Genomic DNA, 15,321 nt, shown 5'->3' with positions numbered 1-15,321 from the left:
TAAAGATTTTATTTGACAGAGAGACAGCTAGGGAGGGAACATAAGCAGGGGGAGTGGGAGAGGGAGAAGCAGGCTCCCCGCTGAGCAGGGAGCCCGATGCCGGGCTCGATCCCAGGACTCTGGGATCACGACCTGAGCAGAAGGCAGACACTTAACGACTGAGCCACCCAGGTGCCCCGTGATGCTGTGTTCTTATTGCATCCTATCGTGAGTTTGTAATTTTGATTTGTCCTTTTTCTGTTGGTGTTTACTTATATCACTGAATAAGTGGTGTCTGTCAGTCTTCTCCACAGTAAAGCTATTCTTTGTAGGTTTATAATTATTTTGTGGGACGGTAGCTTCAGCGTACTACTCTGTTTCTCATCAAACTTCCAACTTATTTATATCTTTATTGATTCATGATTTTCTATTTTATTCAGTGGGTTAAAATCTATTACTTGTATTACTCTGATGCTTACAATTTTTCTTGATTTGGCTAGGGGAAAACCCTTTTAGGTGGCTTCCATGTCCTGTTGACCTGTCCCATCATTATTTGAGTAAGTTCTTATTTTCTGGCACAAGTTGATACTAGGCTTATGCTTTCCCTGCCCTAGGTCAAGAATAAGCCACGTTTTTAAGGTCTCCTGCTTCTCTTAGATGGAAAATGGTATTTAGAAACCAAGATTTGGGGGCGCCTGGAGAAGCCTGCTTCTCCCTCTCCCACTCCCCCTGCTTGTATTCCCTCTCTCGCTGTGTCTCTCTCTGTCAAATAAATCAATAAAATCTTAAAAAAAAAAAAAAAGAAACCAAGATTTGTGTGCTAGTGAGCAATTGCTATTGGGTGTGTATAGTGCTTATATGTACAGCTGTGTTTATTTCTATATATTGAAAACCATGAGTTCACACTTAAACTTTCATGTCTAATCCCATGGGGTTCAATTTTCTTTTCTCCCTTTCTATATTTATAACAACAGTGAAAAGTCTGATTTCTATTATCCTCAATATATTTGATTGCCTATTCTAGGTCATCTCACATGATTGCCTTCCTTACTCTGCTCAGGCTCCAACACCCTGCGGCAAACAGGGATATCCTCACCTGCTTGGACCTGAACACACCCCGTTGTGGGCCACTGAATCCCTGCCATACTCTTTGGCAAAGAGGCTATCTTGTTCACTTTAACCAATAACTTCAGGAATAAATTGTTGGGGAAGAGCCTTTTTTAATTGGCTTCTCGACTTTCAAAGAAACTCATATTTTGAATAAGCACAGTAAAGTTAACTCTTCTGTTCATAGTTTTGTGAATTTTTAGCATGTAGATTCTGTTCATAGTTTTGTGACTTTTAACATGTAGAGGTATCTGTAAGCACCTTCAAAATCAGGAGATTGAACAGTTAAGTTTTTTTTTTTTTTTTTTTTAAGTGAACTCTACCCCACATTGGGCTCAAACTCATGACCCTGAGATCAAGCATTGCATGCTCTTACCAGCTGAGCCAGCCAGGCGCCCCAAGAGATTTAATAGTTTAATCACTACAAAAACTTAAAATACTCTCTCTTTGTAGTCATAGCCTCAAACCCTGGAAACCACTGATTAAGACTGTCTTTATAGTTTTGTCTTTTCAAGAATGTTCATCAGTGGAATCATATGTAATCTTTTTTTCTTAAAGGTTTATTTATCCACTCTGGAGAGAGAGAGGGCGGGGAGGCAGGGCGGAGGGGCAGAGGGAGAGAATCCCTAAGCGGACTCCCCGTCAAGCACGGAGCCCGCTGTGGGGCTCAATCCCTTGACCCATGGGACGCTACCTGAGCGGAAACCAAGAGTCAGATGCCCAACCGACTGAGCCACCCAGGCACCCTATAATGTTTTTTATTTATTTTTATTTTTATTTTTTTTAAAAGATTTTATTATTTATTTGACAGAGACACAGCGAGAGAGGGAACACAAGCAGGGGGAGTGGGAGAGGGAGAAGCAGGCTCCACGCAGAGCAGGGAGCCCGATGTGGGACTCGATCCCAGGACCCTGGGATCATGACCTGAGCCGAAGGCAGTCGCTTAACCGACTGAGCCACCCAGGCGCCCTATAATGTTTTTTAAAAAACAGATTTATTGAGATGTAATTCACATACCATACATTTTACCAATTTAAAATATATAATTCAGTGATTTTTAGTATAGTCATCTATTAAACCATCACCATAGTCAGTTTTCATTTTCATCACCTCAAGAAACCCCATACCTTTTAGCTTTCAACTCCCTCTCCCTCTACCCCCAACCAAGTGACCACTAATTTGTTTTCTATCATAAATTTCTCTCTTCTGGACATTTCATATACATTGAATCATAATGTGGTCTTTTGTTACTGGCTGCTTTCACTTAGCACATGTTTTAGTGGTTCATTCATGTTCTAGTATGTCACTATTTCAGTCTTTCTGTATGACTGGATAATATTCCATTGTATATTTGCCACACATTAATCCATTTGTCATTTGATGGACATTTGGGAGGTTTCTGCCTTTTGGCTATTATGAATAATGCTGCTATAAACATTCAAGTAGGGGCACCTGGGTGACTCAGTTGGTTAAGCATCTGCCTTCGGCTCAGGTCATGATCTTGAAGTCCCTGGATGGAGCCCCAAGTTGATCTCTGCTCAGCGGGGAGCCTGCTTCTCCATCTCTCTCCCTGCCCCTGCCCCCCGTGCACCTGTGTGCGTGCTCTGTCTCTCAAATAAATAAAATCTTTAAAAAAAATAAACATTCAAGTACAAGGTTTTTTTTTTTTTTTTAAGATTTATTTATTTGACAAAGAGACACAGTGAGAGAGGGAACACAAGCAGGGGGAGTGGGAGAGGGAGAAGCAGGCTTCCTGCTGAGCAGGGAGCCCTATGTGGGACTCGATCCCAGGACCTTGGGATCATGACCTGAGCCGAAGGCAGGTGCTTAACGACTGAGCCACCCAGGCGCCCCTCAAGTACAAGTTTTTATGTGTATGTATATTTTTATTTCTTACCTAGGAATAGAATTTCGAGTTATATGGAAACTATGTCTAATCATTTGAGGAATTTCTAGATTGTTTTCCAAAGTGGCTATACCATTTTACATTCCCACCATTAGTGTATGAAGTTTCTAATACCTCCACATCTTTGCCAACACTTGTTACATGATTTTTAAAATTTTAGCCATTCTAGTGGATATGAAGTGGTATCACACTGTGGTTTTGTGTTTCCCTGATGACTAATTATGTTGAGCATCTTTCCTTGTGCTTATTGACCATTTATGTATCTTCCTCGGAGAAATGTTTATTCAAATCCTTTGCCCATTTTTTATTGGGTTATCTATTATTGAGTTGTAAGAGTTCTTTATATATTCTGTACACAAGTCTCATATATATTAGTTGCATATATTTTCTTCTATTGTGTAGGTTTTTTTCATTTTCTTTTTTTTAAAAGATTTTATTTATTTTTTAGAGAGTGAGCGAGAGAGAAACAGCATGAGAGGGGAGAGGGTCAGAGGGAGAAGCAGGCTCTCCGCCGAGCTGGGAGCCCGATGTGGGACTCGATCCCAGGACCCTGGGATCATGACCTGAGCCGAAGGCAGACGCTTAACCATCTGAGCCACCCTGGCACCCTTTTTCATTTTCTTGATGGTGTCTTTTAAAACATGAATGTTTTAAATTTTGATGTATTCTAGTTCATCATGCTTTTGGTGGACCATGCTTTTGGTATCATATCTAAGAACTCTGTGTAACCCCAGGTTATGAGGATTTTTTCCAATGTTTTCTTCCAAAAGTTTTACTATTGTATGTTTTACATTTAGATCTATGACCCATTTTAAGTAATTTTTTGTGTAAGCTGTGTAATATAGGTGGAACTTCATTTTTTTGCATGTGGATATCTACTTGTTTCAAAATAATTTGTTGAAAAGACTGTCCATTCTTCATTAAATTGCTTTTGCATTTTTGTCAAAAATCAATTGCTGTTTATATGGGTATGTTTTTGATCTTTCTGTTCTATTTCATTGATCCATGTGTCTGTCCCTTCACAAATACCACAATGCCTTGATAACTGTAGCTTTATGGTAAGTCTTAAAATTGGGCAGCATGATTTCTTCAACTTAATTCTTCTTCAAAATTGTTTTAGCTGTTTAACTTTGTCTTTCTGTGTAAAGCTTAGAATCAGCTATATTCAGTCTGTATCACAAAAAGTCCTGCTAGGATTTTCACTGGAATAGTGTAAATCTTCCAGTCCTTGAACATGGGGCATCTCTCCATTTAGTATCTCTTTGATTTTAGTCATGAGCATTTTGTGATTTTCAGCTTATAGAATATTTACATCTTTTCTTAGATTTATTCCTAAGTGTTCATTTTCTGGAGCTGTTGTAAATGATATATTTTTTGAAATTTGTTTCCAGTTGTACATAGCTAGTAACAGAAATGTTTGATTTTTGTTTGTTGACCTTGTATCCTGTGACCTTCCTAAACTTGCTTATTCTAGGAGTTTTTTGTTATGAATTCCTGGGATTTTCTTCAGAAACCACAAACGGGGTTTTATTTAGTCTATACTACTCCATAGATCTTTATTTTTTTCTTGCTTCATTGCACTTGCTAGAAAGCTAGAAGTGGTGGGGGTGGCTGTCCTTGTCTTGTCTGGTTTTCAAATTTTGATTTGATTGATTCTCAAATTTTGAACCTGCTTATATTTTCACACATGCCAGACTTGGTCATGGCATGTTACTGCCGTTTACGTTTTTGGATTTGTTTGTTGAAGATTTTCGTGTCTGTTCATTTGAGCTATTGGTCTCATCATTGAGATTTTGTGTTATCTTTATCTTGGTTTGGTACCAGGGTAATGCTAGCCTTTTAAAATGAATTGGAAAGTGATTCTTCTACTTTCTAGAAGAGATGTGTAGAATTTGTGTTGTTTTCTTTCAGCATTTTATGGGATTTGCCAGTAAGATTTTAAACAACAAATCCAGTTTTTAAAAACAACTTACTCAGGTTATCTAGTTTATTTTGTTTTAGTTTGGTTTATTTTGTTAAGTTCTGGTAGTTCTTTTCTTTCAAGGGATGGATTCATTTAACTTGATGTGCATAGTTGTATGTATTGTTTCTTCAGTGTCCTTTTAACATAGTGTTATCTCTTTCAGTCCTGATACTGGTAATTTCTTTTTTTGTCATTCTTGCTGGAAATTCATCAATTTTATTGCTTTTTTCAAAGAATTAATTTTTTATTTTGTTGATTTTCCTTATTTTCAGTTTCACTGATTTTTAAACCCCTTTTTTTTAATGACCTTTTCCCATCTGCTTGCTTTGTGGGTTTATTCTGCTCTTTTTCTAGTTTCTTTTTGTGGAAGCTTTGAGACTTTTTTTCTTAATAAAAGCCAATTAATGTGAATTACTCTAAGCACTGGTTTAGCTACATTTCCTATATTTTGATATTTTCATTCAGTTCAAATTATTTTGCTCTTTAGAATTTCCCTTAGGGAAAAAAAAAAAAGAATTTCCCTTAGAGCCCTAAATTATTCAGAACTCTGTTATTTCCAAGTGTTTGTAGATTTTCCTGTTACCTGGTATTTCTAGTTTATGATCAGAGAACATACTTTATAATTTTAGTTCTTTTAAATTTCTTCAGGGTTTTTTGTGACCCAGGATATAGTCTGTCTTGGTGAATATTTCCTGTGTATTTTAAAAGAATGCTTATTCTGTTGTTTTAGAATGAAATTTTTTGTCAAGTAGGTCCACTTGGTTATTGGTATTACTCAATTTTTCTATGTTCTTGCTGATTTCTTAGTAGTTCTGTAGATGACTGAGAAGAGTGTTTAAATCTCCAACTGTAGTTGAAACTTTGTCCATTTTTCTTTCCAATGCGCTTCTTGTATTTGAAGTTCTGATGTTAGGTGCCTACAAATTTAGGATTGTCCAGTCTTCTTGGTAAATTGATTCTTTTATCATTATTTAATGATCCCTTTTTAATCCTGATCATTTTACTTGCTCCAAAATCTACTTTGTCAAATTAATGTAAAACATCGACTTTTATTTTTCTTTGGGATTTTATTTTATTTTTTTACAGATTCTCTACCCCCATTGTGGGACTCAAACGACCCTGAGATCATGAATTGCATGTTCTGCTAGCTGAGCCAGCCAGGTGCCCCCCCCAAATTGGCTTATCTTAATCCATCTTATTTGACTTATGTTTACTGGTTTTGGTTTATGAAAATTTACAGGTTAAACTTAGTAAGCAATAATACATTTTATAAAAATTAATCTACTATTACAAAATAGGGAAAATAAATTCCAAGGTGTTATTCTTCTTTTATGATCATGATGGCAACCCTGAAATTAATGTGGTCAGAATACAGTTTTGTTTGGAAATTATTCAATTTCATCAATCCATTTAATTTTCTATTTGGGAGGTAATGTGCAGAGTGGCTAAGAACAAAGCCTTTGCCTGAATTTGAATTCTAACTCCAATTACCAGGTATGTGACCTTGGGCTAATCAGTCACCTTCTGTGTGACTCCAGTTCATTTGTAAATTTGGATATCCTGATTCCATTTGGAGGATTAGATGAGAGGATTCATATAAAACACGACAGTAGTGCCTGACAGTAAAACATCATTATTGCTAATCACAAATGTTAGATGAGAAATGTGTTATTTTTTTAAGTAAGCTCTATGCCCAACATGGGGCTTGAACTTAAGACCCCCAAGATCAAGAGTTGCATGCTCTTTGGACTGAGCCAGCTAAGCACCCCAGAAATGTTTTGTTGTTTTCTTTTTAAGATTTATTTATTTGAGAAAGAGAGAGAGGGCATGAGCAGGAGGGGCAGAGGGAGGCGGGAGAGAGCAGACTCCATGCTGAGCCCAGAGCCAGATGCAGGGCTTGATCCCACAACCCTGAGATCATGAGCTGGGCCAAAACCAAGAGTCGGATGCTCAACTGACTGTCCACCCAGGCACCCGTCTCTTGTTTTAGATAGTATGCCTCATAAGTAGAAATACGTAAGGTTCAGGTGCCCTTTTTAAAAATTACACTGAAAAGAGGGATTATTAAATATATCTAATCTTAGTCAAGTGCAAAAGGAATTTTCCTTTTAAGTTTTTGTTTCAATAACTCTGCAGTGTTCACTTTGCCCTCTTAGTTTAATTAAACATGAACACTTCAAAATCCTATGTTTCAGTTCCAATTACCAATCTCAGCAGACTAACACAATATGTTAGCAGACTAACATAATTACCTGTCATTAACAACCACCTTGCTGGGATGCCTTTTAAGGTAAGGCAGTTTGCACAGAACTTCAGTTGGGCAGAATATAAGGGTGAATTTGTATTGAGAATATCCATAGTAGTGATGAATCTAAATGACAAGTTACCAATACTACATCACCAACTTTTTAATGCACATTAAACATATTTGTCCTAATCTTGTGTCTTCTGAAAAGCCATTAGAAAGTAAAGCATCAATTAGGCAATAGCTATACTATTAACAGAGATTTTGTTTCTGCTATCGTGCATCTTCCCGCTAAATTTAAATATACTGAGTGGAGATAGCTTTTTATTGTGGTTCTGGTATCACAGTTAAATCAGAACAGAAACAAAGAGAACTACCCAGCAAAGGAATGCATTTCAATAACTTTATTGAAAGATAATATCCCTTAGTACCAAAACATAATGGTAGTTGGTTAGACTACCTCTGCCAACTCAGAATTAACACTGATGTAGTCAAATTATTGAAATATATCAGCCTTTTGGGAAAACTGAAGTTATCCATAGAACACAGTTCACAAAAGTATAAGATATATTGTGGTTCTTTGGTTTATTTTCCAGTGCACATTTACTGATAACATGATGTCAAAATTGGGTACAGCCATTATGGATGGACTCAGGCTACTTGCTGCACTGAGTAACTGTTTACAACATTTTTAATGCCGTAGATCTCCTTATAGTCACTGACTTAATAGAAGATCTCGAATACTACCTTAACAACTTTATAATTATGAAGATGCCTACTTACTTTTTTAGACTTTCTTTTGGCACAGGAGGGGCAATTAGTGAAAGTACATTCTCTTCCTTTAAGAATTCTAAATTAGAAGCAATAGCAGTTTTTATAAAAACTGCTTAGTAAAAACAGCCCTTAGTAAAAACTTCTGGAGTGTTAAATCAGCAAGTTTTTGGAGCGAAGTTATTTTGAATTACTAATACAATAAAAACAAATTTTCTTGATCGGATTAGATGGAGGCAGTAGATACTGTGTAAATTTCATCATGGATATAAACATCACCGGCTTTTTAGAAAAAATATTAAAGATAACTTAATATGCCAAAATGACTAGGCGTGTAGTTTTCCTTTTATAAAATGCCTTCAAATTTAAGTGTAATTCCCAAGTATCAATAAAGTCCAATCTCTGGATTATCTATTACTTGCACTATAGATACCAAGAAACCATTTTCACTGTCTAATAGTGACCCTTCTTGTTATGCCTTAAAAGTGCATTTGTGAAATATTGGTTTTGATGTATACCTCCTAATTTAGAATTTAATTAGGTTACCACTTTTAAGAACACCTAAATACAATATACTGACCCAATATAGAAGGTTGGGTCAATGTTAGAGACAAAGATTCACAGTTTACCTTCCCAGGCTTGTTATTAACATTTCACATTTATGCTCTTAGCTTTGATTCGTATGCCTCACAGATGAATTCAAATTTAATTGAATTCCACTACAGCTTGTTAATTAGGTAGTTTTCCCAAATCTGAGAACATCAATGCTAATCTAGTTGTGATGTTCTGAGGCTTCACAGCTTAAATCCATTATAACATTATGGAATCCATAGCTCCGGATTGTGGAGAAAGGCTTCAGAGAAGAGCTTTTTGTTGCTGTAACAATCCTATTTAAACAAACAAAAAAATCAAGTTATTAGAATTCTGCCAAACATAGATATTATCAGCTGTTAAAAATGAACTGTTTAATCAAAGATTTATAATCATGTCACATGTAGATTTGTTAACATTTAGTTTTGAGTAGGAAAAAGTTAAATCACCACTCCGTTAAATTCAGATGGCAAGAATGTATATCCTATATTAGTAATGAGATTTTTGTTTTTTTATGCATATAACTACTTTCCAGTGTTCCAACTGCTATAGTAATGGTATACAAGCTTATAAGCTAACAGTCTCAAACTAGATAATTTACCGTTCAAACTTTTGGTTCTGTTGTCCTGCTCAGGCTTGTGTTAACTTTAAAGTCTACATATAGCAAAATGGTGTGAAAAATAGTGTCTTAGTGTTTCTTTTAAAATTTAGGTTATTAAGGAGGATATGATTTTTTTTTTTTTTAAAGATTTTTTATTTATTCATTTGTCAGAGAGAGAGAGCACAGCAGAGGGAGAAGCAGGCTCCCTGCTGAGCATGGAGCCCGATGCGGGACTCGATCCCAGGACCCTGGGATCATGACCTGAGCCGAAGGCAGACGCCCAACCGACTGAGCCACCCACGTGTCCTGGAGGATATGATTTTCTAAGCTGATAATTTAATGAAATGGCTAATGTACATACCAAAGATTAGATAATTCCTTACTCTTAGGGTATTGTATTTTGAAGGTAGTAAATGCCCTCAGAATATTAACTGACTAGATCAGTGAAGTCATTTTCCCCATTGCTATTCTAACTCCGTCTTGTTTATTTTGAAAATAATTCAATTTTAATTCTTGAATTATAGAATAAAACTATAGCATTAGAAAATTTTCTTCATATGGAGAGTAACTATGAACCACATTTACCAATTAAGGGACCATTTCAGGAATTGTTGGAAGGTGGGTTATTCTGTAGTAACTATGCTTCAATTGCCGTGCAGTACGTCCAGAAACAATCCATTTCAACTTCTGAACATTTGGTTTGGAACACTTGTTTGATGAATATTCAGTTAAACACTTGGATACAAGTTCTTGCCAGAAGGTCAAATCTCTGCCATTTATCTGTACATAAAGTAAAAAAAAATATTAGTCAACAAAAATAAAAGTCCTACATGGGGGGCCTGGGTGGCTCAGGTGGTTAAAGATCTGACTCTTGATTTCAGCTCGGGTCATGATCTCACGGTCATGGAATCGGGCCCCATGTCAGGCTCCACGCTCAATGGGGAGTCGGCTGGAGATTCTCTCTCTCTCCTCTCACTCCTCCCCACCCCTCATCCCTGCTCGCTCTCTCTAAAATCAAAAGTCCTATAGTATTTAACCACAGCAATAATTGCAATCTTACTAACATGTGTCTTTCCTTGTTAAATAAATTTGAGGATAAGTAAGCTACTCAAGTTTCAAACAGACACATGACAACTCATTTTACTTCAGGAGATAGTACAAGTGGTTTAGTTTCTTTTACAGCTGTTAACACCATTTAGGCTATGACCTTGACATACCTTGCAATGTGTCTGAAGACATTCTATTCCTTCTGTTAACTCTACACACTTCTGTGCTTGGATCTCCAGTGCAATGATAGATAATGCCAACACAGAAGGCTAAAAGAGATAAATTTTAAAGTAAGTGTTGAATAGAAAATAGGTATATAAATAGGTTTAATCTTTATAAAATATTTACCTTTGCTTTAGAAAATATGATCCTGCAGTGGCATGCCTTAAGTTGAGCTTCGAGTCTTTCAAAATTAAGGCTATTCCTCCTTTAAATAGAAAATGAAAATGAGATTAATTTTATGTAGATAATTTTACATGTAGTCAAAAGACATGTTTAGAACAACAAAGAAGTCATTTTAAAATGAAGTTTATGCACACTTATCACAGAAAATAAATTATTTGAAGAATTTCCCTTCTTTCAGGGGCATTAACTTCTTAAAGATACCATATATGAATTTTAAATAATTTGCTCCCCCCCACCTCTGCCAAAAAAGTATCATATCACAACCATCAAGTTATTTTTCTTCTCATTTTAATCTAATTCTGCAGCTACTGAAATTCTTTTTCCATAAATCTGTTAGATGCTTACTTAACTAGGTTCTATGAGTTAAGTAGTCTGTAAAGTGGAAAATGTAATAAAAAAATGTTGAAATGTCCTTTAATCCCAAGAATTAGCCTTCACAGACTTCAAAAAGCTGTTGACAACTTAAAGTCTCACTTCTGCTGGACAGTGAAGTGAAATCCAAGAAGCTGCAGCTGTCATTTTACTTTTTTTTTTTTTCTCATTTTACTTATTTTGATTGGAATTATCCCAAGATACTGATTTTATGCAACATCCAGAATACCATTCTGATTTCCAAATCTCCTCTGGTCAAAACAAAGATTACATACCTTTCAATTGGTAAGTTTTCTTGAATGAGTGAATAGTAGAGTTGCAGAAACTGAAAGGCAGTAGTAGCTTTGACTTTCCAACACACCTTCTCCAGTACAATCTTTTCCATTCTCATCAAGTCTGAAACCGTAAATCTATACTGGCTTATTCGGATCAAGTCAGTTGCCAACGGGACATTCCTTTCCTCTTCTATTGATTTAACAGCCAAATAGAAGCAGCTCAGCCCAACACACCCCAGGTGCTTGGGCTGTACCTAAAAAAGACAATAAGCCCATGTTTTAGCTTATTTCAATTAAAAAAACATAAAGGATAATCAGATCCATCATTATGAAAATTTATCTTTGAGGTATTATTTCTCAACTGTGCAGGAGTTAACGAGATCTAATCATACCTTAACTGCAGCCTGTCGACGCTATGTACCCACTTGCAACCAATTTTGGAGAAACTGGACTAAGTTTCAGTATAATGTTTGACTTCAGTCCATAAATTCTTTTTTTTTTTTCTTCCTAAATCATTATAGAACTGTAAGCACTAAGTTCTAGTTGGACCAAATAAATTAACTGGTCAAAGGCTTATAGAAGGACTAAAACTGCTTATGGAAGGTACACAAAATTTATTTCTAGGATGTTGTGTTTTTCCAGGCTGTTTTCTTTGTAGTTAACACATAAAATCGTTTTTAAATACTTTAGCACACACTGTTTTACTCTGCCTGTAAAGCTCTATCCATTACCGTTCTCTTATTTATTTATCATTGCCTGAATGTCTACAATGTGACAGGGTCAAACTTCTATCCATCCTAAGTTCCAAGTTAAATGAAACTTTAAGAAGCTTTTACCAGTGTTTGTACCCTCCTTTTCTTGGAACCCCTTCAGCAACATACTTGGTTTAATTATCTTTCTTATTATGCCTTGCATTGTTTGATAGTTATTGGTACAAATATTATCTTCATGTAAGATTGTAATATCCTTAAGGGACAGATTTTATTTATTTATTTAGCAGAGAGAGACAGAGCGAGAGAGGGAACACAAGCAGGGGGAGTGGGAGAAGGAGAAGCAGGCTTCCCACGGAGCTGAGAGCCCGATGCGGGGCTCGATCCCAGGACCCTGGGATCATGACCTGAGCCGAAGGCAGACACTTAACGACTGAGCCACCCAGGCGCCCCAAGAGACAGATGTATATTATTAATCTGTGCAACATTTATAGATTCAAAGGTAGTGCTTGCACAAGGTGCCTAAAGAATAGTTTAATCTGTCGAGCAAGTTTCTTGAACCATCCAATTCAACAAATATGGAGTTTCTTCTGTATATGACGTGTTGTGTTAGGTACTGAGGACTAAAAGATGAGTTCCATTCCAGTTGTCACATCATCTCATCCATGAATGACCACTGGCACAGAGAAGGCCGATGTATTTAACAGTTAAGCAAGCTCTGAAAGCTACATGGATGTCCTGCTTATCCAGTATAGGGAAATAATTATATAAATGCTTCTCCTTCAGAAGATACTCTCTTCTCAACTGTATGCCAACTGATGTTAAAAATGGCAAGCATAAGCAAGATCTGAATAGGTCTAAGGCCACAACAATTAGAACCTTATATATGACTGGAGATTAAGAAATATACTTTACCGACCAAGTGGTTCACAGCATCCAAAAGAAGAAAGAAAAAAAAAAACCCACCAAAAAACAAACCTCTAATTCTTAACCACAATCTAGCATTCTACCTCTAACACACTTCTTTCAATTTAAAAACAACAGCCAACTCTCATACTGGGAGAGTCTGCAATTATTTGCTATTAGTCTATTTTTCAATGTCAGAAGTTAAATTTAACGATGCATTATTCTTGATTATACGGAAGCATTCATCATATCGTTCTGTGTACAGAACGTATACAGAACGTACACAGAACTATCACAATGTTTTGGCTACTTGAAGAAAATAAAAAAGGTCAAGTTTATGAATGCCATCCCAAAGCTAGAGCAATTCCATCTCCAAAACACAATAAGCAAAACTAAGAAATACTCAGTGTAATGTAGCTTTAAACATACCTTCATTTTGGACAGGAATCTGTCCAGTAAATTCACAGCAAGAGAAAATGTCTCCGTGTCGAAGCCAAAGAACTGAGTTAGACTAAGAAGATCTTTTACTTCAAAGTCCCTTAGCCTTGCAGTCATTCTGAGGCCATTATCGTGTGCAGATTCAATTAGTCTCAAGCCGCAGACCTTTGGCTGACATCTCGACTCCTGTTCCAACAGGGCATTCAGCTGGTGTAGCAGTTTCTGAGAGTCAGTTGTTGTCAGTACCTCTATCATCTATATATAGAACAAGGCCCAGAAAGGAGTGTAAGAAAAGCCCTTCCTGCCTTGTATCATGCCAAGTGCTTTATAACACAAGTCTCCCCTCCCCGATGCCGCTAGTGAATCTAAGTCGTTGCAAAGTGCCATCTGTTACAATCCCCCCCCACCTCCCATCCCACCAGTTGGTCACATCCTAAACTGTGAGTTCCTAGAGGGCAGGAGCCATACCTTAAAAAAAAGGCAAGTCTTCAAGAAATACTTGTTCAAGTCATTCATTGTCAAGAGATAACAATATCAATGCTGTAAGATGGGTGCCAACACTTTGAAATTAGATGGTAGTATGTAATTCTGCCATATATTAACAGTATAAACTGTTAATGTTAGTTAATTTTACTTCATCCCTATTTCATCATCTGTAAAGTGGGTATGAGGTTACTACCTACCTCAGAGGCTTGTGTGGAAAAATGAGATCACCTAGGTATAGTGCTTAGCACATAGGTACCTAAGAAACGTTGGGCAATAATAATGAATTTATTTCTACCTCTGTAAAACGAGGTAACAATATTTCTCTCTCTGAATGGCTGTTAAAATTAAATTAACATGATTCTCGTAGAGTTTTGCACAATGCTCGACGCACGGCGCTCAATAATTGTAAACTTTTATTGGTGTCAGGATAGGAAACTTAAAGGGTGCTACAGGAACACGTAGTGAGGGCGGGAGACTAATTTAAGTTGCAAAATGAACCTGGGAGTTTCATTAATTTTAAGAATTAAAATTCCACAGCTTCTATGTCCCGGCCACAAGCTAAGCCCCAGATACAAGGATACCTCCCAAGTGAAAGACAGGTAGGCAGGGGATCTTTAAAGTTGCGCAAATGAGGAACCTCTAACTTTATGGGTCCAGCTCTTTTTGCCCTGGGCTGGTCCCTGGGAGCTGGCCGACCTGACAGTAACACTCTCAGGAGGTCGGATCTGGCCCCGCCCCTCCAAGCTCGGACTAGCCTGGACTTGTTGCTTACGGCAACGGGAGAGTTAATCGAGGAAAAGAGCGCGGGCCGGACCCATCCCTCACCTCACGCCCCCAACCCTGCTCCCTAGCCGCACCACGAAGTCAACCCCGAAGCCCCAGCTCACCTTGATCGCGACTGCGGCTCTTCAGCGGTAACCACCCTCCCCGGGCCTGCTCTCACCTCTCTCCACGATCTCAGATCCGACAGGCCCACGAGGCGAGGGGACTCGCGGGTAAGAGGGGAGAGGCCCGGGGAGGGGGAGCCGTCCTGGGTGGAGGTCTCTGCAGCGCCGCCCTGACGACACTGCCCACCACAGGATCAGCTCGGAGCCGAAGGGGCCGCGCCGGAGCGACTGAGTCATATATTGGAGGGCGGGGCTTTCCCCTGGTGGGAAGGGAAGGGGGGGATTTTAGCCTCTGATTGGTGTAGTTCTTTTGATGGATGGCCCCAGCGGTCCAAAGAGGGCTGGTCTGGGAGGGAGGAAGTCCAGCCAATTAGCACACACTTCCCATTATCCCGGAGACAAAGTCTCCGCCCCTTGAGGCCACGCCCCCTACCCCTAAGCGTCTCTCATTGGAGAATTTCCCAAAGTGTCTTCAATGAGGAGGAGATCGAACTAGATGCTGCGCGCACCCTGTCCTGGCTGAGGTCTCTTCTCGCAGCCGGATTGGCCAGAATGTCATTCCAGAATGTACTGGGAGTTTTTGTTCCCTGCGGTTTAGTAGAGTTGTTCGGCCTCTCTTTATAAAAATACAG

The 15,321-nt window shown here is 38.0% G+C and overlaps 1 protein-coding gene across 1 annotated transcript; it reads right to left on the bottom strand.

Annotated features, from left to right (window-relative positions):
• Positions 1-7,773: 7,773 nt before the first annotated feature.
• On the bottom strand, positions 7,774-14,937 carry CCNG1 (cyclin G1). Its single transcript, XM_035013782.1, has 7 exons — positions 14,690-14,937; positions 13,308-13,571; positions 11,263-11,516; positions 10,559-10,637; positions 10,381-10,479; positions 9,749-9,943; positions 7,774-8,858 (listed from the first exon to the last, which is right to left on the bottom strand). The coding sequence occupies exons 2-6, from the start codon at positions 13,569-13,571 to the stop codon at positions 9,752-9,754; spliced, it is 888 nt and encodes a 295-aa protein (XP_034869673.1). The 5' UTR covers positions 14,690-14,937; the 3' UTR covers positions 7,774-8,858; positions 9,749-9,751.
• Between the last annotated feature and the right edge of the window lie 384 nt (positions 14,938-15,321).

Source organism: Mirounga leonina, unplaced genomic scaffold, assembly GCF_011800145.1.
Source record: "Mirounga leonina isolate KUSES-001 unplaced genomic scaffold, KU_Mleo_1.0 Mir_104, whole genome shotgun sequence".
In the NCBI taxonomy this organism is placed as follows: domain Eukaryota; kingdom Metazoa; phylum Chordata; class Mammalia; order Carnivora; family Phocidae; genus Mirounga; species Mirounga leonina.
The sequence above is the reverse complement of the archived record's forward strand: the minus strand, read 5'-3'. Positions and strand labels throughout refer to the sequence as shown.